The sequence below is a fragment of the Haliotis cracherodii genome, unplaced genomic scaffold, assembly GCF_022045235.1.
Source record: "Haliotis cracherodii isolate W230 unplaced genomic scaffold, xgHalCrac1.p SCAF_7, whole genome shotgun sequence".
Lineage (NCBI taxonomy): Eukaryota > Metazoa > Mollusca > Gastropoda > Lepetellida > Haliotidae > Haliotis > Haliotis cracherodii.
Window position 1 is genome coordinate 722,922 of NW_027266330.1, and position 25,736 is coordinate 748,657.

Below are 25,736 nucleotides of genomic sequence, written 5' to 3' on the forward strand. Positions count from 1 at the left end.
TTCTTGATTCTTACAGTCTGCTTCATAATAGTCCTAAGAATGGAGTGGTTCATCCAAATCCTGGCATTAATGTATCACTTTCCTATAGAGTCGGCAGTAAGAATTTCGTCCCAATTATACTCAAGTAATTAACTAACTCTCTCTCCATGACGATGTTAGTATTTCACTGTGTAACATTATTTCACAACATGATAACAACTTTGCAAAGCTACGTTGTAAGAAAGTTGTGAATCAGACTTCACACAAAGTTTTTTTCAGGAAAACTCAGGAAAATAAATCGTAACAACTCATAAGTTTGATTTCATATATAAATAAACAAGTTCTTCTGTAGGCAAAATGTAATTTGAAAATAAGGCAGACATGAGTAACATTGACTCCACATGATTTGTCAGTAGGTGTTTACAGATAGGGTCACATGCAGGTATATGATTTGTCAGTAGGTGTTTACAGATAGGGTCACATGCAGGTATAGTCATACATTTGGGCACGTATGTGGGCCTGAGACTGGCTGATGTGAACATCTTTGAAGAGTGCCCACTGTCAGTGAGTGTACCACTAGGCTACAAAGGCGCTGATGAATCACAATGCATCGAAGAATGTCTTTTTCCACTGACCATACGCCAGCAACAGATATTTTACTCCCGTTTCCTAAGGTTCATGCAAAGTATGTTTGAAACATAAAAAGTTTATTTTTCAGTTTATATGTGCAGATAAAACACATCAGAGCACATTATTACACATAATACCAAGGTCATACCAGCACACGATTACACATAATACCAACATCATACCAGCACATGATTACACATGATTCCAAGGTCATACAGCACACGATTAAAAATAATACCAAGGTCATACCAGCACACGATTACACATAATACCAAGGTCATACCAGCACACGATTACACATAATACCAACATCATACCAGCACATGATTACAAATCATACCAAGGTCATATCAGCACATGATTACACATAATTCCAAGGTCATACCAGCACACGATTACATATAATACCAAGGTCATACCAGCACATGATTACACATTATACCAAGGTCATACCAGCACATGATTACACATTATACCAAGGTCATACCAGCACATTATTACACCAAATACAAATGGATCCATGTACAAACTTGCCACAAGAAAATTCATTGAACTGAAATCACATCTGTGGAGCAAAACTATGAATCTCCGACTTCGTGACCCCCTTCCTGACCCCCGTCCTGACCCCCGTCCCGGAGCATGCATGTGCTGTGCTGGCTACTCACAGTGTCCCACCACGCCCGGGGCTCAGGAGTCTCTGTGCTGCACACTGCTGCACACTCTTTCCGTCGACTCACTGCACACTCCCTACGACGTCCTCCCCAGCTGACTGTGCCAGGGGCATTTCACATTGCTATTCCGGGATTTCAACGCCTCAGAGTTGTTTTTTTCAAAGTTTGGCAAAGTGCAGCTATGTGAGGAATACCTCCATGTGATGGGTGAAATGATACGTCTACTGACAGTGGGGCCTTGATGTAATTGTGGTGTGAGGGGGATGGGGACGTCGGTGTGGGGTGGTGTGAGGGGGATGGGGACGTCGGTGTGGGGTGATGGCTGAGATGTGGCGTGGTAGTGGGAGGTAGATTGTCGGGGACTAATAGGGACAGGAGCGGGTCTGGATGGGTGTTGTGGGAGGGGGGTATGTGTGTTGTGGGAGGGGGGTATGTGTGTTGTGGGAGGGGGGTATGTGTGTTATGGGGAGGTGGGTATTTGTGTTATGGGGAGGGGAGTATGTGTGTTATGGGGAGGAGGTTATGTGTGTTAGGGGCGGGGGGTATGTGTGTTATCGGGAGGAGGTTATGTGTGTTGTGGGAGGGGGGTATGTGTGTTATGGGGAGGGGGGTATGTGTGTTATGGGGAGGTGGGTATTTGTGTTATGGGGAGGGGGGTATGTGTGTTATGGGGAGGAGGTTATGTGTGTTAGGGGCGGGGGGTATGTGTGTTATGGGGAGGAGGTTATGTGTGTTGTGGGAGGGGGGTATGTGTGTTATGGGGAGGGGGGTATGTGTGTTATGGGGAGGGGGGTATGTGTGTTATGGGGAGGGGGGTATGTGTGTTATGGGGAGGAGGTTATGTGTGTTGTGGGAGGGGGGTATGTGTGTTATGGGAGGGGGGTATGTGTGTTATGGGGAGGGGGGTATGTGTGTTATGGGGAGGGGGGTATGTGTGTTATGGGGAGGGGGTATGTGTGTTATGGGGAGGGGGGGTATGTGTGTTATGGGGGAGGAGGGTTATGTGTGTTATGGGGAGGAGGTTATGTGTGTTAGGGGCAGGGGGTATGTGTGTTATGGGGAGGAGGTTATGTGTGTTGTGGGAGGGGGGTATGTGTGTTATGGGGAGGGGGGTATGTGTGTTATGGGGAGGGGGGGTATGTGTGTTATGGGGAGGGGGGGTATGTGTGTTATGGGGAGGAGGTTATGTGTGTTAGGGGCGGGGGGTATGTGTGTTAGGGGGAGGAGGTTATGTGTGTTGTGGGGAGGGGGGTATGTGTGTTACGGGGACGGGGTATGTGTGTAATGGGGAGAAGGGTATGTGTGTTATGGGGAGGGGGTATGTGTGTTATGGGGGAGGGGGGTATGTGTGTTATGGGGAGGGGGTATGTGTGTTATGGGGAGGGGGTATGTGTGTTGTGGGAAGGGGGTATGTGTGTTATGGGGAGGGGGTATGTGTGTTGTGGGAGGGGGGTATGTGTGTTATGGGGAGGGGGGTATGTGTGTTATGGGGAGGAGTTATGTGTGTTATGGGGAGGGGGTATGTGTGTTATGGGGAGGGGGTATGTGTGTTATGGGGAGGGGGTATGTGTGTAATGGGGAGGGGGTATGTGTGTAATGGGGAGGGGGTATGTGTGTTATGGGCGGGGGGTATGTGTGTTAGGGGGAGGGGGTATGTGTGTTATGGGGAGGGGGGTATGTGTGTAATGGGGAGAGGGGTATGTGTGTAATGGGGAGGGGGTATGTGTGTTAGGGGGAGGGGGTATTTGTGTAATGGGGAGAGGGGGTATGTGTGTTGTGGGGGAGGGGGTATGTGTGTTATGGGCGGGGGGTATGTGTGTTATGGGGAGGGGGTATGTGTGTTATGGGGAGGGGGTATGTGTGTTATGGGCGGGGGGTATGTGTGTTAGGGGGAGGGGGTATGTGTGTTATGGGGAGGGGGTATGTGTGTTATGGGGAGGGGGTATGTGTGTTATGGGGAGGGGGTATGTGTGTTATGGGGAGGGGGTATGTGTGTAATGGGGAGAGGGTATGTGTGTAATGGGGAGGGGGTATGTGTGTTATGGGGAGGGGGTATGTGTGTAATGGGGAGAGGGGTATGTGTGTAATGGGGAGGGGGGTATTGTGTGTTATGGGGAGGGGGGTATGTGTGTTATGGGAGGGGGGTATGTGTGTTATGGGGAGGGGGTATGTGTGTAATGGGGAGAGGGGTATGTGTGTAATGGGGAGGGGGTATGTGTGTTATGGGGAGGGGGTATGTGTGTTATGGGGAGGGTGTATGTGTGTAATGGGGAGGGGGTATGTGTGTAATGGGGAGGGGGTATGTGTGTTATGGGCGGGGGGTATGTGTGTTAGGGGGAGGGGGGTATGTGTGTTATGGGGAGGGGGTATGTGTGTAATGGGGAGAGGGGTATGTGTGTAATGGGGAGGGGGTATGTGTGTTAGGGGGAGGGGGTATGTGTGTAATGGGGAGAGGGGTATGTGTGTTATGGGGAGGGGGTATGTGTGTGATGGGCGGGGGGTATGTGTGTTATGGGGAGGGGGTACGTGTGTTATGGGGAGGGGGTATGTGTGTTATGGGCGGGGGGTATGTGTGTTAGGGGGAGGGGGTATGTGTGTTTATGGGGAGGGGGGTATGTGTGTTATGGGGAGGGGGTACGTATGTTATGGGGAGGGGGGTATGTGTGTTATGGCGGGGGGTATGTGTGTTAGGGGGAGGGGGTATGTGTGTTATGGGGAGGGGGTATGTGTGTTATGGGGAGGGGGTATGTGTGTAATGGGGAGAGGGGTATGTGTGTAATGGGGAGGGGGTATGTGTGTTATGGGGAGGGGGTATGTGTGTTATGGGAGGGGGTATGTGTGTAATGGGGAGAGGGGTATGTGTGTTATGGGGAGGGGGGTATGTGTGTTATGGGGAGGGGGTAGGTGTGTAATGGGGAGAGGGGTATGTGTGTTATGGGGAGGGGGTATGTGTGTTATGGGGAGGGGGTATGTGTGTTATGGGGAGGGGGGTATGTGTGTTATGGGGAGGGGGTATGTGTGTTATGGGGAGGGGGTATGTGTGTTATGGGGAGGGGGTATGTGTGTTATGGGGAGGGGGTATGTGTGTTATGGGGAGGGGGGTATGTGTGTTAGGGGGAGGGGGTATGTGTGTTATGGGGAGGGGGTATGTGTGTTATGGGGAGGGGGTATGTGTGTAATGGGGAGAGGGGTATGTGTGTTATGGGGAGGGCGGTATCTGTGTTATGGGGAAGGGTGCATGTGTGTTAAGGGGAGGGGGTAAGGTGCTAAGTAATTATGCGAGTTGCATATATTTTGTAGAAATGCTGAAATTACTTTGTGACAGTGATGGTAACTTACGTTTCTGCTCAAAATACAGAAACTCTAACACTTGACTACACACCACATACCTTCCTCCACACCAGAGTCCTCGGTCCGGGCCATGGAGAAACACGTGCTGCTGACGCTCGTGTCATCTGTGAAGTCAGGGCTGACCCCCGACGTGCAGTCCACGTACATGTCGTCCTGACTCATGTCGTCTGTGGAGCTCTCCGCCACAGCGTGGTGCACGCGGGCGTACATGGGGGTCCTGTCAGGGAGGTGCAGCACCTGCACACCAGTCCGCCCTTCACTCTCATACAAGTCCAGCATCTCGTCCAGGGCTTCCAGCGACTTGCTGGCCTCTCGTTGTCTGAAAGACAGCAACACAACAAGTAACCAAAAGTTGAGCCACATTCTGGTGTTTGGTGCAGTGAAACCTCAGCTGATGTCCGTCATGGGCAACACCCTCATCCCGAACACCCTCATTTCCGACACCCTCATCCCGAACACCCTCATCCCCGACATCCTCATCCCCAACACCCTCATCCCCAACACCCTCATCCCCGACACCCTCATCCCGAACACCCTCATCCCCAACACCCTCATCCCCGACACCCTCATCCCGAACACCCTCATCCCCGACACCAGTCTCATTAAAGTCAGTTCTTAGTTCTTGCTGCCGCTAAACAAAGATCTGAGGACATCCAATTACGGGTCACATCAGACTTTGACCGACCAATGGAATGACCAGTCAGAAGGCAGCTTTCTCGTGCTTTACAGCACTAATTTCAAATTGGCGACTACGCCTGAAACCTAAACAAAAGAACATTCTGGAATGGCTAATAGATGGTCTAGATTGTATGGATTCAGTCATTCAACCTGTAACTATTGTTCGGAATACCCCGTGTTAAAGTTTTCGAGGTTGTATGATTAGATATCACTTTCCGACTGTCATTTTGATGATCTGGTAAGCGACGCTCTGATTGGTCGGATGAAAGGTCGTTCTGACATGACCCCTAAAGGGATGTCTTCAGATCTTTGTTTAGCGAGAGCGAGGACTAAGGTCTGATTTTAATGAGATTGTCCCGACACTAACACAATGTCATCCCCAACACTTACATAATTAGACCACAATGTCATCCCCGACACTTACATAATCAGACCACAATGTCATCCCCAACACTTACATAATCAGACCACAATGTCATCCCCGACACTTACATAATTAGACCACAATGTCATCCCCGACACTTACATAATCAGACCACAATGTCATCCCCGACACTTACATCATTAGACCACAATGTCATCCCCGACACTTACATAATCAGACCACAATGTCATCCCCGACACTTACATAATCAGACCACAATGTCATCCCCGACACTTACATAATCAGACCACAATGTCATCCCCGACACTTACATCATTAGACCACAATGTCATCCCAGACACTTACATAATTAGACCACAATGTCATCCCCGACACTTACATAATCAGACCACAATGTCATCCCCGACACTTACATAATTAGACCACAATGTCATCCCCAACACTTACATAATCAGACCACAATGTCATCCCCGACACTTACATAATCAGACCACAATGTCATCCCCGACACTTACATAATTAGACCACAATGTCATCCCCAACACTTACATAATTAGACGACAATGTCATCCCCGACACTTACATAATTAGACCACAATGTCATCCCCGACACTTACATAATCAGACCACAATGTCATCCCCGACACTTACATAATCAGACCACAATGTCATCCCCGACACTTACATAATCAGACCACAATGTCATCGATATCCCCCACATGTCTCACAAACATTGAGTCATGTACCTCACTTTACAAATATTAATGTTCAGCTTGTGAGTATGGATGACTGAGGACTGATAACAAAACCCAATGATTGCTCCCTTCTTTAAATGCTTTCAATACCTTCAGGCTAGTTGAGGCAGAGTTCAGTAGGCAGAGCCTGTCATTGTTCAGCATTGTCACACATTACACGTTCAACAATAACAAACTGAACACATCCTGAACTGTTGCATGATGCTATTCTTGTTTTGTTTTCTAAACTCTGCCCCTGAGCAGGGTACACTGTCACTCAATCAACCAGGTCCGTCCCGATCCATCTCCTCACCTCTGGAAACACACTGATCCAGGGCTCCATGATAGAGGATGCACTTACTAGGTTTCATCAAGAAGTGTTTTGCCCCCTGCAAGGTCAAACCTTACTGAAACCTAAGTCCAACTTGTTATTTCCTTAGACAAGCAAAATGTGTTTTTTTCAAATCCTGCAGTGCAAAATCCTAACACAAGTACCTACTCACTTTCATAAAGAACTGTTTACAGCTGTTGAGTTACAGTTATAGACGTGAACCCAACGAAAATTCCCAATAAATATAAGCACCAGTTTCCTGATGCGTCTTCAGACATTTTTAACATCAGTATATTTCATATTCAATGACCTATCTCTATTTCCTTTTACGTACGCTTCTTCTCTCACTCTTACTCCTGCCTGTGTTATCAGCACCTGAGAGTGATGTGGACACTTTGAAATGGCACTTTTTGTCACAGCGCAGCCGCGGAGAGACACACATTCTGCTCTCTCAACCTGACATCCATTAATGTTGATGGCATCAAGACTATTATTTTTTTTGCCTTATCTGTGATTTTTGCCATGCCACAGCCGAGGAGACACCCTCTTGCTCCCTTGACTCAACATCTACTAATCCTGATGTCAGCATCTCAACTTTGAACTGTATTCACCTGGAATGTCAACTGCGCCAGTAACAAATCACGTTTGGTGCGCATGTACTTACAATCTGTTGGTTGTGCCATGTCGGTGAGTATCGTGGTCCATCTCGTCTTTCAGCCAATCAGAGAGTCTCCACTGGTGCCTCCATACATCCTCCAAGAAGGCTGTGATCTGGTCAGTCTCCACTGCAACCTGCTTCAAGGAATGTTTCCTCCGTCTCCTCGCCGTGAATCCTCGCATCGCTGCATGTAACAGATGTCTTTGAAACAGTCGACATAACGACATTGACTACACAGCATACATGATTCATCACACAAACAATACCCACCATAGTCTGGCATCAAATAACTGTTGAATGAAGGAATATGTGGCAGGCTCAGTTATGTACATAACTTTTAATTAAGATTTATTAGTAAGTAGTAAGGTTATATGGCCTTGTTACCATTTTAACTAATTAGTTTCTTACGATATTTATATTATAAGAATATATTATTAGTTATAATATTAGTTATGTTTTATACCTTAGTATTTTATACCTTAAACATTCATTCCATAGCTCTGTAACATTAAGTAAGCTTACTCTCAGTCTAACTTCCACTAATTGTCACACTGCATGCTTTTGACTTACAGCACTCTTTGCCCCAGCGCGCCCCGGCCCAGTCTATTGTCTTGTTGATAGGCCAAGCTGGCCACAGCTACAACAATGTTTGTTGTTGAATTTAGAAAATCAGTTGCTATTTGTCACCTCAAGGAAAGACTCAGCGAGATTTATTAATATATTTTGTATCTTTGTATTGATGTATTGTACGGATACGTCTGATGTATTGTGTAATGTAAAGTAAATGCTATTCATTTTAATGGAAGTGATATCTATATTTTAGAATTTTAAAGAGTAACTATAACGGATTGTATATATTTATTTCTATGTCATATTTGCTTATGTTGTACTTTCATTGTTTCAGGCTGAATTAATTGCGTACATTCGCACCTATAATACAATAAACGTCATCAGCCTCACCCCCCACAGCTGTTTGTGATTATTTGGCCAGTAGATCGCCTACTCCACTATTGGCCAACACAACCACAGTTACAAATACATATTGCTTTACGACGCATCAGCAATATTGCAGCTATTCCAAGTGTTATATACCCACAGAGCCAGATGGCAGATCAGTTCTGCCTGTTATAACTGTATATATATACCATTTTTACCTCACTAAGCGTCAAGCTACAATCATTGCCCCCAAACCGACTTCTAGACCAATCTGTGAATAATTTTGATAAGCATCCCTTACTAAGACCAAAAATAATAACAGATTTCTATAGCACATGGGAGTATATGTTTTCATTCACCCATTGGGTTGTCATGCCTAAGTTCACCTACTCACATGGCTATATTGTGTGAAGCACGCTGCTGGAATACTGACAAAAAATTTCAAAAAACACCTCACGCATTCTCCACCAAACTGTAAGGTTTCATACCAGCTTGGCATTTGACGACCTTGCCCTTGACCTCTCTGACCTTCTCGTCCATTGTATCCACTTGACCTTGGCGCAGGAAAACTTTTGATTTTCCGATCTGTGATAGCAAAAGATTCCAATAAAGTCATAAAATGTTGTAAAGTGATGTTCTTGACTGATCAATGATAATCCCAGGAACTTCTTCTATGGGAGGTAACTTGGATCTGACATTAATGTGGGGGCGGTAACTCTAATTCGATGGTAGTGTACAGAGGTAACTATAATTAGATGGTAGTGTACAGAGGTAACTCCAATTAGATGGTAGTGTACAGAGGTAACTCCAATTAGATGGTAGTGTACAGAGGTAACTCCAATTCGATGGTAGTGTACAGAGGTAACTCCAATTCGATGGTAGTGTACAGAGGTAACTATAATTAGATGGTAGTGTACAGAGGTAACTCCAATTCGATGGTAGTGTACAGAGGTAACTCCAATTAGATGGTAGTGTACAGAGGTAACTCCAATTCGATGGTAGTGTACAGAGGTAACTCCAATTCGATGGTAGTGTACAGAGGTAACTATAATTAGATGGTAGTGTACAGAGGTAACTCCAATTAGATGGTAGTGTACAGAGGTAACTCCAATTAGATGGTAGTGTACAGAGGTAACTCCAATTAGATGGTAGTGTACAGAGGTAACTCTAGATCTGGGAGGTAACTGAGTCCTACCTGATAGTTTGTGATGTGACAATGATTCAGCACGTCCCGGCACGCCAGCTCTGGCGTCACCATCCCCTTCCGGAGAGGGTTGACAAGGACATCGAAGCAGCGATACCTAATGCACAGAACAATCAGTGTATAAAGAGTCTCTCCACCCATAACCCACCTCTCTTCACCTGTCTGTCCACTTCAACTCTATAAACCGTCTCTACACCCCAAGTATCTGCACCCCACACCTCTGCACCCCATGTCACTGCACCCACCATCTAAAAACCCGACATCCATACCCCCCACATCCGTACACAACCCACATCCATACACCCGACATCCATACCCCCCACATCCGTACACAACCCACATCCGTACACAGCCAACATCCGTACACCCCACATCCATACACGCGACATCTAAAAACCTGATATCCGTACACCCGACATCCATGCACCCGACATCCGTACACCCCATATCGGTACACCCGACATACATACACCCAACATCTGTACACCCGACATCCATACACCCCACATCCATACACCCGACATCTGTAAACCCCACATCCCTACACCCGGCATCCGTACACCCGACATCCATACACCTGAGATCCATTCACCCAACATCCATACACCCCACATCCCTACACCCGACATTTCCCAGTGACAGCTGATGGAGCTGACCTGGCCAGGAAGCTGGGGAAAGAGATCCGGAGTGCGTAGCCGTGTTTCCGTATCCTGACAGTTTCCAGCACCCCTGTGTACAGCAGCTGGGCCTTGACGTACTCCGTGGTGAAGCCCAGCGCTGCCTTCCTCTCGTTCGGCTTGATGCACCGCACAAAGTGGGGCTGACACAACTGGAGCTTCGCCATCATGTCTGTCAGGGAGTTCTGACAAAAGCAATGTTATGCATGTGAGAAGGAAGTATCTCACAGTTCTGACAACAGCAATGTTAATGTGAGACAGAAGCATCTCACAGTTCACAGGCCCTGACTCACCTTGAATTGGTGGGCATTGACTCACCGTGAAACTGTTAGGCCTTGACTCACCTTGAACTGGTAGCCCTTGACTTAACTTGAACTGGTAGGCCTTGACCCACCTTGAACTGGTAGGACTTGACCGCATTGAACTGGTAGGCCTTGACTTAACTTGAACTGGTAGGCCTTGACTTAACTTGAACTGGTAGGCCTTGACCCACCTTGAACTGGTAGGACTTGACCACATTGAACTGGTAGGACTTGACCACATTGAACTGGTAGGACTTGACCGCATTGAACTGGTAGGCCTTGACTTAACTTGAACTGGTAGGCCTTGACTCACCTTGAACTGGTAGGCCTTGACTCACCTTGAACTGGTAGGACTTGACCACCTTGAACTGGTAGGCCTTGACTCACCTTGAACTGGTAGGACTTGACTCACCTTGAACTGGTAGGACTTGACCACATTGAACTGGTAAACCTCGACTCACCTTGAACTGGTAGGCCTTGACCCACCTTGAACTGGTAGGCCTTGACTCACCTTGAACTGGTAGGCCATGGTGGCTGGGCCCTTCCTTGTGGTCCCAGTGGCAGTCAGCCGCTCACGTCTCTGCTCAGGCTGCAATATCATGGAGTGAGTGAGTCACAAACTTTGTTGTGCCTCTGTTAAGAAGCTTGCAATTCCATTGGTTAATCAAAACCAGATGACAAAACAATACATTTCAATGCAGACCTACAATCACTTGACTGATACCGACCTCAAACACTGACTCGTCACTTGATCACTTACATGATGAATATTCATTTTGCTAGAAAACAAAACGGTATGACGTAACATTTCAAGGTTCGCCAGTATCGTGTTGACATGCTGGACAACAGAGACAGCAGACATGTGATGCTGCAACAAATGTCCTGACAATTACTGTGAATCTAGGGGAAATTTTTTTTGTTTTGTTTGTTTGTTTCAAGTCAAATTAGTTCCTGTTGTTTCATCATCACGTCCCAAATGTCAAGGTGTCAACTCAACACGGAGCAGGTTCACTGGCTTTCCGTACATCTGCTATTTGACATTCTCAGGTTTACTGGCTTTCCGTACATCTGCTATTTGACATCCTCAGGTGAATAAATGAGGAGATGTCGCAGCCAGTCTGTGCAGGAATAAATCTTTCACTTTGCTGATCATTGTAGGTTTCTTTTGTGAAACCTTTATTGTGCATGTTGTGTTTATTGTGTTTCTTGTGTTTGTTGTGTATGTTGTTTGTTGTGTTTATTGTGTATGTTGTGTTTATTGTGTATGTTGTGTTTATTGTGTATGTCGTGTTTATTGTGTATGTTGTGTTTATTGTGTTTGTTGTGTATGTTGTTTGTTGTGTTTATTGTGTGTGTTGTGTTTCTTGTGTATGTTGTGTTTATTGTGTTTCTTGTGTATGTTGTGTTTGTTGTGTTTATTGTGTATGTTGTGTATGTTGTGTTTATTGTGTATGTTGTGTTTCTTGTGTATGTTGTGTTTCTCGTGTATGTTGTGTTTGTTGTGTTTATTGTTTATGGTGTTGATTGTGTTTATTCTGTATGTTGTGTATGTTGTGTTTATTGTGTATGTTGTGTTTCTTGTGTATGTTGTGTTTATTGGTTCTGTTGTGTTTATTGTGTATGTTGTGTTTGTTGTGTTTATTGTGTTTATTGTGTATGTTGTGTTTATTGGGTATGTTGTGTTTCTTGTGTATGTTGTGTTTCTTGTGTATGTTGTGTTTCTTGTGTTTATTGTGTATGTTGTGTTTGTTGTGTTTATTGTGTATGTTGTGTTTATTGTGTATGTTGTGTTTATTGTGTATGTTGTGTTTATTGTGTATGTTGTGTTTATTGTGTATGATGTGTTTATTGTGTATGATGTGCTTCTTGTGTTTATTGTGTATGTTGTGTTTGTTGTGTTTATTGTGTTTGTTGTGTTTATTGTGTATGTTGTGTTTATTGTGTATGTTGTGTTTGTTGTGTATGTTGTGTTTGTTGTGTATGTTGTGTTTGTTGTGTTTATTGTGTATGTTGTGTTTATTGTGTATGTTGTGTTTATTGTGTATGTTGTGCTTATTGTGTATGATGTGCTTCTTGTGTTTATTGGGTATGTTGTGTTTATTGTGTATCTTGTGTTTCTTGTGTTTATTGTGTATGTTGTGTTTCTTGTGTATGTTGTGTTTCTTGTGTATGTTGTGTTTGTTGTGTTTATTGTGTATGTTGTGTTTATTGTGTATGTTGTGTTTATTGTGTATGTTGTGTTTATTGTGTATGTTGTGTTTCTTGTGTTTATTGTGTATGTTGTGTTTATTGTGTATGTTGTGTTTCTTGTGTTTATTGTGTATGTTGTGTTTATTGGGTATGTTGTGTTTGTTGTGTTTATTGTGTATGTTGTGTTTATTGTGTATGTTGTGTTTATTGTGTATGTTGTGTTTATTGTGTTTATTGTGTATGATGTGCTTCTTGTGTATGTTGTGTATGTTGTGTTTATTGTGTATGTTGTGTATGTTGTGTTTATTGTGTATGTTGTGTTTATTGTGTATGTTGTGTTTGTTGTGTATGTTGTGTTTGTTGTGTTTATTGTGTATGTTGTGTTTATTGTGTATGTTGTGTTTGTTGTGTATGTTGTGTTTGTTGTGTTTGTTGTGTTTATTGTGTATGTTGTGTTTATTGTGTATGTTGTGTTTATTGTGTATGATGTGCTTCTTGTGTTTATTGGGTATGTTGTGTTTATTGTGTATGTTGTGTTTCTTGTGTTTATTGTGTATGTTGTGTTCCTTGTGTATGTTGTGTTTATTGTGTATGTTGTGTTTGTTGTGTTTGTTGGTTTGATTCCCCACATGGAATCAATGTGTGATGCCCATTTCTGGTGTAAAAACCAGACATACTCACTAATTCACTCACTCACTCCAAAGTTAAGCTGTTCACTGTTAAAGGGAGACAACCAATCACAGTTAGGGTATTTCTTGTGTTAGCTGATTAGCACAACATGAATTAGTGTACATATACATGTATTAAACATATAGTTACTCTAGACAACATGGTTAATCAAATGTAGGTCTTTGGGTCCATGTTTTATTCATATAGTGTAGTGTATGTATAATGCAAGAGTAGTGTGTGTATAATGCAAGAGTAGTGTGTGTATAATGCAAGAGTAGTGTGTGTATAATGCAAGAGTAGTGTATGTATAATGCAAGAGTAGGGTATGTATAATGCAAGAGTAGTGTATGTATAATGCAAGAGTAGTGTATGTATAATGCAAGAGTAGTGTATGTATACTGCAAGAGTAGTGTATGTATAATGTAAGCGTGGTGGATGTATAATGTGAGAGTAGTGTATGTATAATGTGAGAGCAGTGTATGTATAATGTGAGTAGTGGATGTATAATGTAAGCGTAGTGTATGTATACTGTAAGAGCAGTGTATGTATAATGTGAGAGCAGTGTATGTATAATGTGAGAGCAGTGGATGTATAATGTGAGAGCAGTGTATGTATAATGTGAGAGCAGTGTATGTATAATGTGAGAGCAGTGTATGTATAATGTGAGAGTAGTGGATGTATAATGTGAGAGTAGTGGGTGTATAATGTGAGAGTAGTGGAGCTATACTGTAAGAGTAGTGTATGTATAATGTAAGAGTAGTGGATGTATAATGTGAGAGTAGTGGATGTATAATGTGAGAGTAGTGCATGTATAATGTGAGAGTAGTGGATGTATAATGTGAGAGTAGTGTATGTATAATGTAAGAGTAGTGTATGTATAATGTGAGAGTAGTGTATGTATAATGTAAGAGTAGTGTATGTATAATGTGAGAGTAGTGTATGTATACTTTAAGAGTAGTGTATGTATAATGTGAGAGTAGTGGATGTACAATGTGAGAGTAGCGTATGTATAATGCAAGAGAGACGAGACTGAACACATCTGATGAGGACAAGAATAACTGTGTGAGATGGAGTTGACTGTTGATTGTCTTCCAGGAATATAATGGACATTATCCCATTCATCTGGCTTCTGTAGCAGCCTTTGTGCTTCTCATTACTCACCCTCTCCATCTTGGGACCTTTCATCTTCTTGAAGAACTCAAACGGGGACTTGGATGTCTTGAGCTGCCTCTTGAAACTCAGCTCCCGCTGCAGGGAGAGCTGTCTGGTGCTGGGCTTGATGGAGCCGGTCTTCGTCATCCCCGCCTGGAACAGGTCCTTGATCAGCAGACTTGTGCTGGCTAAAACACACAGACATGGTACAGACAGACATGGTACAGACAGACATGGTACAGACATACAAGGTACAGACATACAAGGTACAGACATGGTACAGACATGGTACAGACATGGTATATACAGACAAGGTACAGACAAAAATGGTACAGACAGACATGGAACACATACATACATGGTACAGACAGACATGGTACAGACATACAAGGTACAGACAGATGTGGAACACACAGACATGGTACAGACATACAAGGTACAGACAAAAATGGTACAGACAGACATGGAACACAGACATGGTACAGACATACATGGTACACACAGACATGGTACAGACATACAAGGTACAGACAGACATGGTACAGACATACATGGTACAGACAGACATGGAACACACAGACATGGTACACACAGACATGGTACAGACTGACATTCACAGAAGAGACAGACATGGTACAGACGGACACACTGAAGACAGACACAGAACAGACAGACATGGTACACACAGCATGGTACAGACTGACATTCACAGAACAGATAGACATGGTACAGCCAGACACAGAACAGACAGACATGGTAAAGACAGACATGGTACAGACTGACATTTACAGAACAGACAGACATGGTACAGACTGACATGTTTCACACAGACATGTTACAGACATGGAACACACAGACATACATGGTACAGACAGACATGAAAGAGACAGACAGAACAGACAGACACGGTACAGAAAGACACGGAAAAGACAGACATGGTACAGACAGACACAGTACACACATACAGGCATAGAACAGACAGACATAGTACAGACAGACAGACAGACACAGAACAGACAGACATGGTACAGACAGACATGGTACAGACCGACAGACACTGAACATACAGACATGGTACACAAAGACAGACATGGAACACAGAGACATGGTACAGACAGAAATGGTACAGACAGACAGACCGATATGGTAGAGACAGACACAGAACAGACAGACATGGAACACACAAACATGGTAGACATAAATGGTACAGACAGACACACAGGCATGATACAGACAGACATGGTACAGACAGAACGACACAGAACAGGCAGACATGATAAAGACAGACATACGTGGAACAGACAGTCATTGTACAGACAGACATGGTACAGACAAACAGTCAGATATGGTACAGACAGACATGGAACACACAAACATGGTAGACATACATGGTACAGACAGATATGGTACAGACAGACAGACACTGAACAGACAGACACAGTACACACAGACATAGTACACACAGACAGACATGGTACACACAGACATGATACAGACAGACATGGTACAGACAGAAAGATACAGAACAGGCAGACATGATAAAGACAGACATATGTGGAACAGACAGACATGGTACAGACTGACAGACAAACAGACAGACATGGAACAGACAGACATGGTACAGACTGACAGACATGGAGCAGACAGACATGGTACAGACTGACAGACATGGAGCAGACAGACATGGTACATACTGACAGACAAACAGACAGACATGGAACAGACAGACATGGTACATACTCACAGACAAACAGACAGACATGGAACATCCAGACTTGTGCTGGCTGCAACACAGGTAACAGGCAGACACAATCATGGTAGAGGTCTATGTACAATGAAGACACGCAAGGCTCACTTACATCTCATGGCAAAGCCGAGGGCTCCCCGCAAGGTGTCCCTGTTTTTGTCCAGCATGCCGGTCAGGTTGTAGCTGATGCTGCCTGCGTAGTGGACGATGGTGAAGCTGGAGCCCTTGTCCCGGGGAGTCTTGTACACGGTGGGGTACTTGGCACCTGGGGCAGAGGACGCAGCAAGTCAGTACAGGCCATCCACAACCAGCTGACCACCATCTTGTCAATGTCAGCGTGTGTTGTAAAGATGGGGCTTGTGTTGTAAAGATGGGGGTTATGTTGTAAAGATGGGTGTTGTGTTGGAAAGATGGGGCTTGTGTTGGAAAGATGGGGGTTGTGTTGGAAAGATGGGGCTTGTGTTGGAAAGATGGGGGTTGTGTTGTAAAGATGGGGGTTGTGTTGGAAAGATGGGGCTTGTGTTGGAAAGATGGGGGTTGTGTTGGAAAGATGGGGCTTGTGTTGGAAAGATGGGGGTTGTGTTGGAAAGATGGGACTTGTGTTGGAAAGATGGGGGTTGTGTTGGAAAGGTGGGGGTTGTGTTGTAAAGATGGGGGTTGTGTTGGAAAGATGGGACATGTGTTGTAAAGACGGGGTTGTGGTGTAAAGATGGGGGTTGTGGTGTCAAGGTGGGCTTGTGGTGTAAAGATGGGGGTTGTGTGTGAGCCTGGCCAAGGTGAGGGATGTGAGGGAGTGTACCTGGCCGAGGTGTGAGATGTGAGCGAGTGTACCTGGCCGAGGTGAGGGATGTGAGGGAGTGTACCTGGCCGAGGTGAGGGATGTGAGGGAGTGTACCTGGCCGAGGTGAGGGATGTGAGCGAGTGTACCTGGCCGGGGTGAGGGATGTGAGCGAGTGTACCTGGCCGAGGTGAGGGATGTGAGGGAGTGTACCTGGCCGAGGTGATGGATGTGAGGGAGTGTACCTGGCCGAGGTGAGGGATGTGAGGGAGTGTACCTGGCCGAGGTGTGAGATGTGAGGGAGTGTACCTGGCCGAGGTGAGGGATGTGAGCGAGTGTACCTGGCCGAGGTGATGGATGTGAGGGAGTGTACCTGGCCGAGGTGAGGGATGTGAGGGAGTGTACCTGGCCGAGGTGAGGGATGTGAGGGAGTGTACCTGGCCGAGGTGTGAGATGTGAGGGAGTGTACCTGGCCGAGGTGAGGGATGTGAGGGAGTGTACCTGGCCGAGGTGAGGGATGTGAGCGAGTGTACCTGGCCGAGGTGATGGATGTGAGCGAGTGTACCTGGCCGAGGTGTGAGATGTGAGCGGGTGTACCTGGCCGATGTGAGCGAGTGTACCTGGCCGATGTGAGAGATGTGAGGGAGTGTACCTGGCCGAGGTGTGAGATGTGAGCGAGTGTACCTGGCCCCTGGTGCAGCTTGGTGGCCAGGCTTCTGTCTGTGGCCTGCTTCAGCAAACTCTCCTCATCCAGTAGTGCCAGGATGCCTGTGTTCTTCTGCAACACAACATGACACAACATGACAGCATGATACAATGGGGAGTTTCAGGTCAGTCACCATCTGATGGACCACATGGACACACACACAGTCACACTGTTTGGGATGTATCTGTGACATCAGAAACAACTACTCACCTCCAGGAAGAGGCTGATAGCACTGTGGTTTCCAGGACAACCGACATCAATGACAGGAACGCCCTCTAGCAGGCAGTCTTGTCTCTCCTGCTGGAACACCCGCTCGTTGAAGAACATCTGCAGCTGCTCATTGGCCAGGTTGATGCAGATCTGGAAACAGACAGGCCATCACAGACAATTATAGACATTGACAGGCAACCAATCACAGCCAATGACATACCACCAATCATGCACAATCACAGACAACCAATCACAGATCGCCAATCACAGGCAACCAATTGCAATCATAGATAATCAATGACAGACAATCACAAAAAATTACAGACAGTTAAAGACAACTTATCACAGACATCCAATAACAGACAGTTAAAGACAGCGATTCAGTCAGTTACAGCCAACCAATCACGGACAGTCACGAACAAGTTACAGACAGTTTAGATTAGATTAGAACAATTAGAGCGCCAGTGAGAAACAGTTACAGAAAACCAATCACAGTCAGTTACAGACAGTCACAAACAATCACAGAGAGTCACAGACAACCAATCATTGACAGTTACAGACAACCAATCATTGACAGTTACAGACTGACTTAACACGCCATGTAGTGTGAGACAAACTAGTCATGGAATTTCCACTAACTACAGCCATGGTGTGTATGTATTTATATAACTACAGCATCTCAGCAACACAGCACATACATACCTGCTCAAAGCCATTGTTCTTCAAGTTCTCAAATCCAAATATATCCAGGATAGAAACACTTAGGCTGGTCTCACTGCAACACACCAACACACACTGTACAAGGGAACCTCTTGTTCAAGTAGGTATTGTCATCATCTCGTGTGGCATCTAAGCAGATACAACTAATTTGTGTGGCTTCATCACAATGTCAACCCTCTGTCTAACAATCTGAATCAAGTAGGGGATACAATGTGGCATGACAACATTATTGTATCTAGAACTATCTGGGCCACCTTGGGTCTATCTAGAACTATCTGGGCCACCTTGGGTCTATCTAGAACTATCTGGGCCACCTTGGGTCTATCTAGAACTATCTGGGCCACCTGGGGTCTATCTAGAACAATCTGGGCCACCTTGGGTCTATCTAGAACTATCTGGGCCACCTTGGGTCTATCTAGAACTATCTGGACCACCTGGGGTCCACAGCCTTACATGACAACATTATTGTATCTAGAACTATCTGGGCCACCTGGGGTCTACAGCCTTACATGACAACATTATTGTATCTAGAACTATCTGGGCCACCTGGGGTCTATATAGAACTATCTGGGCCACCTGGGGTCTATATAGAACTATCTGGGCCACCTGGGGTCCACAGCCTTACATGACAACATTATTGTATCTAGAACCATTTGCGTCACCTGGGGTCTACAGAGAACTATCTAGGTCATCTGGGGTCTATATAGAACTATCTGGGCCACCTGGGGTCTATATAGAACTTTTTGGGTCACCTGAGGTCTATAGAGAACTATCTAGGTCACCTGGGATCGACAGGCTGGATTGTGTTGTTGATTCCATTCACCAGCCAGCTGAATATGCGAGAGTACAGGGCCTTGGCCAGGGCATCTCGACTGTCCTCCGCCTCACTCACAGATAGGGGGCGCCGCAACTCCTCACCTGCAAAAAGAGGTCACTCAACATCACACAGTGTTGGTGGATGCCCTCAACATCACACAGAGCTGGTGGATGCCCTCAACATCACACAGAGCTGGTGGATGCCCTCAACATCACACAGTGTTGGTGGATGCCCTCAACATCACACAGTGTTGGTGGATGCCCTCAACATCACACAGTGCTGGTGGAAGCACTCAACATCACACAGTGTTGGTGGATGCCCTCAACATAACACAGTGTTGGTGGATGCCCTCAACATCACACAGTGTTGGTGGATGCCCTCAACATCACACAGTGTTGGTGGATGCCCTCAACATCATACAGTGTTGGTGGATGCCCTCAACATCACACAGTGTTGGTGGATGCCCTCAACATCACACAGTGTTGGTGGATGCCCTCAACATCACACAGTGTTGGTGGATGCCCTCAACATCACATAGTGTTGGTGGATGCCCTCAACATCACACAGTGTTGGTGGATGCCCTAAACATCACACAGAGCTGATGGACGCCCTCAACATCACACAGTGTTAGTGGATGCCCTCAAAATCACACAGTGTTGGTGGATGCCCTCAACATCACACAGAGCTGGTGGATGCCCTAAACATCACACAGCTGGTGGATGCCCTCAACATCACACAGAGCGAGTGGATGCCCTCAAAATCACACAGAGCTGGTGGAAGCCCTCAACATCACACAGAGCTGGTGGAAGCCCTCAACATCACACAGAGCTGGTGGATGCCCTCAACATCACACAGTGTTGGTGGATGCCCTCAACATCACACAGAGCTGGCGGAAGCCCTAAACATCACACAGTGTTGGTGGAAGCCCTCAACATCACACAGTGTTGGTGGGAGCCCTCAACATCACACAGTGTTGGTGGAAGCCCTCAACATCACACAGAGCTGATGGATGCCCTCAACATCACACGGAGCTGGTGGAAGCCCTCAACATCACACAGTGTTGGTGGATGCCCTCAACATCAAACAGAGCTGATGGATGCCCTCAACATCACACAGTGTTGGTGGATGCCCTCAACATCACACAGTGTTGGTGGAAGCCCTCAACATCACACAGTGTTGGTGGATGCCCTCAACATCACACAGAGCTGGTGGAAGCCCTAAACATCACACAGAGCTGGTGGAAGCCCGCAACATCACACAGTGTTGGTGGACGCCCTCAACATCACACAGTGTTGGTGGATGCCCTCAACATCACACAGTGTTGGTGGATGCCCTCAACATCACACAGTGCTGGTGGAAGCACTCAACATCACACAGTGTTGGTGGATGCCCTCAACATAACACAGTGTTGGTGGATGCCCTCAACATCACACAGTGTTGGTGGATGCCCTCAACATCACACAGTGTTGGTGGATGCCCTCAACATCACACAGTGTTGGTGGATGCCCTCAACATCACACAGTGTTGGTGGATGCCCTCAACATCACACAGTGTTGGTGGATGCCCTCAACATCACACAGTGTTGGTGGATGCCCTCAACATCACATAGTGTTGGTGGATGCCCTCAACATCACACAGTGTTGGTGGATGCCCTAAACATCACACAGAGCTGATGGATGCCCTCAACATCACACAGTGTTAGTGGATGCCCTCAAAATCACACAGTGTTGGTGGATGCCCTCAACATCACACAGAGCTGGTGGATGCCCTAAACATCACACAGCTGGTGGATGCCCTCAACATCACACAGAGCGAGTGGATGCCCTCAAAATCACACAGAGCTGGTGGAAGCCCTCAACATCACACAGAGCTGGTGGAAGCCCTCAACATCACACAGAGCTGGTGGATGCCCTCAACATCACACAGTGTTGGTGGATGCCCTCAACATCACACAGAGCTGGTGGAAGCCCTAAACATCACACAGTGTTGGTGGAAGCCCTCAACATCACACAGTGTTGGTGGGAGCCCTCAACATCACACAGTGTTGGTGGAAGCCCTCAACATCACACAGAGCTGATGGATGCCCTCAACATCACACGGAGCTGGTGGAAGCCCTCAACATCACACAGTGTTGGTGGATGCCCTCAACATCACACAGAGCTGATGGATGCCCTCAACATCACACAGTGTTGGTGGATGCCCTCAACATCACACAGTGTTGGTGGAAGCCCTCAACATCACACAGTGTTGGTGGATGCCCTCAACATCACACAGAGCTGGTGGAAGCCCGCAACATCACAGTGTTGGTGGATGCCCTCAACATCACACAGAGCTGGTGGAAGCCCTAAACATCACACAGAGCTGGTGGAAGCCCGCAACATCACACAGTGTTGGTGGACGCCCTCAACATCACACAGTGTTGGTGGATGCCCTCAACATCACACAGTGTTGGTGGAGGCCCTCAACATCACAGTGTTGGTGGATGCCCTCAACATCACACAGTGTTGGTGGATGCCCTCAACATCACACAGAGCTGGTGGATGCCCTCAACATCACACAGAGCTGGTGGAAGCCCTCAACATCACACAGTGTTGGTGGATGCCCTCAACATCACACAGTGTTGGTGGATGCCCTCAACATCACAGTGTTGGTGGATGCCCTCAACATCACACAGTGTTGGTGGATGCCCTCAACATCACAATTTGTTGGTGGATGTAACATGCCGGTCATGTGAGTCTCACCCTAGTTGTTATGGCAACGTGCAGGTCATGTGTGTCTCACCCTGGTTGTTATGGCAACGTGCCGGTCATGTGTGTCTCACCCTGGTTGTTAGGGCAACGTGCAGGTCATGTGTGTCTTACCTCTTGCTGTCATAGACTCCTCTACAAGTGACAGCCTCAGGTCTTCAAACTCCACCCTCAACAGCTTGCACACTGCAACATCAACAACAACAGCACCATCAGCAGCAGCAACAGCACCATCAACAACAACATTAGCAACACCAACAACATCATCAGCAACATCACCAACAAATACCACTGGCGACAAGCATCAACTTTGACATAAGAACATGAAAACCCTTCCACCTCCCATCTCTCAGCATCTCAGGGTTGTCAAGCCCTGTGTCTGTCACATGTGTATGATGATACTACTACTACTACTAATAATAATAATAATAATAGGCCATTTAATATTGTGCATATATCCACACCAGTCATGGCATGCTCAAAGCGCTATTATTACCCTGGTCACTGGATCAGTGTGCACTCAAGAATCATTCTCAGCTCCCTGGGGAGTATACAACCCAAGGTGCCAGGTAGGCACTAGAAAGTTAAAAACCACATCACTATCTCATCCTACCGGGTACCCATTCACTGCTGGGTGAACAGAGGCACATTTCGAACAAAGTCACTTGCCACATGTGTTACATGAAACTCTCAGGAGCCCAGCTTCCGAAACGCAGTCACCCATCGAAGTCCACCTGATTTGTGACGTATGCGCTGTGCACAGGACCGCTTGCCACCGCAAGGAAGGAACAGTCATAACTGTCAACACTGGGAACCAATATGTAAGTTGTATAATGCTGGATGACGCTCACCTTTCTGCAGTGTGTTGTAGTTGTCGACATCACAGGCCTGGTTCTCCAGGATGGACACAAAGCGGACATTTCCCAGATGCAAGATGGCCGCCAGAGTTGTGGTCAGCCCCATCAGGTCCTGGGTTGAAGGTCAGAGGGGTCAGAGGGGTCAGAGGGGTCAGAGTGATCAGTATCAATACCACTACGACTACATGTTATATTGTGAGTGAGACATTTGTGTTACTGTCTTGCACAAATAATGACAAGGGCTCTCAAAAATGCTTGAATATCTGCTAAACATCGTGTCACCAAAAAAGGAAGGTGTCTACCTCCTTTTTGTACTCCAGATTTGTCTACTTAGATTGTCTTCCGGACTCAGTATACAATCGCATTCGGTCCACAGATTCAACATGTAAGAACATATTAAAGTGTATGTAAACATTTCCTTTATAGATGTGTTATTTTTCCGACATTTCTTCAGTAATTATCTTTAAATCACATCTTTTTCTCAATGCTTTTCAGAATTGTGCTCAGAATTACATGATATTTGGGATTCAAGGGAAGGTGATGAGACTGAGAGGGGAAAGTTACCTGGTGTTCGTGATTCAGGAGAGGGCAGAGTTTGGCATCCTCAACCTGATGCAGAGGAAGCCATGAGGACTCACCTGATGAGATGCTAGACTGCTGCAAGTGAGTTAACACACGATGGACTGGCTGAAGCTGGTTACTGTGAGTTACAGCCGGCGACAGGCGGTTGACACGAGTTAGAGCTAGACTACAGAGAAGCAGACTGTGTGAGGGCAGAGTTAGCAAGAGAGTGACGTCTCACGCCACCACAGATACACCTTGGTGACAGATAAGAGTATAAGACAAGGAGCCATTGAGTACCCATTTGAATGCCAAAACAAGGCCACATGAATGTGCTGGCAGCATCCAAGTGTTCTTAGGACATAGGACACAGGGGGAGTCATGACATAGGACACATGGGGAGTCATGACAGGACACAGAGGGAGTCATGACACAGGACACAGGGGGAGTCATGACATAGGAAACAGGGGGAGTTATGATATAGGATACGGGGGGAGTCATGACATATGACACGGGGGGAGTCATGACATAGGACACAGGTCAGCCATGCTCAGTGGTGTCCTTGAAGAAGGGAGAAAAAAGAGAAGTCAGAAATAGTTTCGAAGATCCCAAAATTTCCTTGGTGCAGTTGAAAAACAGCGTGGCAGCTAAACAATGGAAATAAGTGCTGTTACAAGTCAACATAGTTTGACTCATGGACTATAAATTAACCATTGTTCTAGAAAACTTGGTTATGTCTGCCTCTTGTCTATGTCTGTCAGGTGCTTGGTTATGTCTGCCACTCGTGTATACATCTGTCAGGTGCTTGGTTATGTCTGCCCCTCATGTATGTCTGTCAGGTGCTTGGTTATGTCTGCCCCTCATGTATGTCTGTCAGGTGCTTGGTTATGTCTGCCACTCGTGTATGTCTGTCAGGTGCTTGGTTATGTCTGCCACTCGTCTATGTCTGCCAGGTGCTTGGTTATGTCTGCCTCTTGTCTATGTCTGTCAGGTGCTTGGTTATGTCTGCCACTCGTGTATACATCTGTCAGGTGCTTGGTTATTTCTGCCACTTGTCTATGTCTGTTAAGTGCTTGGTTATGTCTGCCTCTTGTCTATGTCTGCCAGGTGCTTGGTTATGTCTGCCACTCGTCTATGTCTGTCAAGTGCTTGGTTATGTCTGCCAGGTGCTTGGTTATGTCTGCCACTCGTCTATGTCTGTTAAGTGCTTGGTTATGTCTGCCAGGTGCTTGGTTATGTCTGCCACTCGTCTATGTCTGTCAAGTGCTTGTGTGATCGCTACAATATCTAACTGCTGGTCACTTTTTGTTATCTGTTCGGTAAAGTTTTGAGTGAGCACAAGACTTGATCACCAGACAAAAGACACATCACTCTAATGTTAGTTGGTGTAGATTAGATTAGATTAGTTACACAGACAGTGTTGTGTTATGGGCGGTCTCACCTCACTGGCGAATCCCACATAGTTGAGGCAGTTCTTGACGTCCCAAAACTTCCGACAGTCCTCAGACACCAGCTTGTGCTGCACATCCCGGCCATCACTCTGAAGGTACCTGTAACCGTAGCAACCACAGGCTGATACCTGCACACACACAGAGAGTAAGAACATGAACACTTGACAAAACCTACTTGTAACCGCAGCAACCACAGAGGTACCAAGTGTGACAGTGAAGTTAAGAAGCAGTCAGGAAATTATTTGCCACCTTCTCAGGTCCCAGGTCTATGGTGAACGTTCCCCAAACATAAGGACTCTAAAAATTCCAAATTAAATTACAAAGAACTTAGCTGTAAAATTCTCAATAAATCCTGGTAGTGACATGACTAATGTTTGATTTGGGACGAACCTGAAGTCATACTCCTTGTCAAACAGACACGAGTTAGCCTCCTCCGGAGTGATGCCCGACAACATCCAGTAGAAGATGTGAAAGTTCCTCTCTCCTCGACCCTGGTGAACAACACGTGACTTCTCCAGCAGGTACTGGGACATCTTAGCTGTAACACAACATCAAATACTGGGACATCTTAGCTGTAACACATCTGGTACTGGGA

At 46.0% G+C, this 25,736-nt stretch overlaps 1 protein-coding gene across 1 annotated transcript in view; it reads right to left on the bottom strand.

The window, feature by feature from the left end:
* Nucleotides 1-25,736, bottom strand: part of LOC139449121 (unconventional myosin-XVI-like) — a 157,726-nt gene that overhangs the window by 84,747 nt on the left and 47,243 nt on the right. Inside the window, exons 13-28 of the mRNA XM_071230605.1 lie at nt 25,532-25,679; nt 25,132-25,240; nt 23,124-23,241; nt 22,387-22,458; nt 19,491-19,626; nt 18,691-18,763; nt 17,989-18,138; nt 17,757-17,850; nt 16,407-16,559; nt 14,557-14,735; nt 11,048-11,125; nt 10,214-10,419; nt 9,549-9,654; nt 8,842-8,938; nt 7,424-7,601; nt 4,670-4,950 (exon numbers count right to left, since the gene is read on the bottom strand). Of these exons, the coding sequence (XP_071086706.1) occupies nt 4,670-4,950; nt 7,424-7,601; nt 8,842-8,938; nt 9,549-9,654; nt 10,214-10,419; nt 11,048-11,125; nt 14,557-14,735; nt 16,407-16,559; nt 17,757-17,850; nt 17,989-18,138; nt 18,691-18,763; nt 19,491-19,626; nt 22,387-22,458; nt 23,124-23,241; nt 25,132-25,240; nt 25,532-25,679 (2,178 nt within the window). The remainder of the gene's footprint in view (nt 1-4,669; nt 4,951-7,423; nt 7,602-8,841; nt 8,939-9,548; nt 9,655-10,213; nt 10,420-11,047; nt 11,126-14,556; nt 14,736-16,406; nt 16,560-17,756; nt 17,851-17,988; nt 18,139-18,690; nt 18,764-19,490; nt 19,627-22,386; nt 22,459-23,123; nt 23,242-25,131; nt 25,241-25,531; nt 25,680-25,736) is intronic.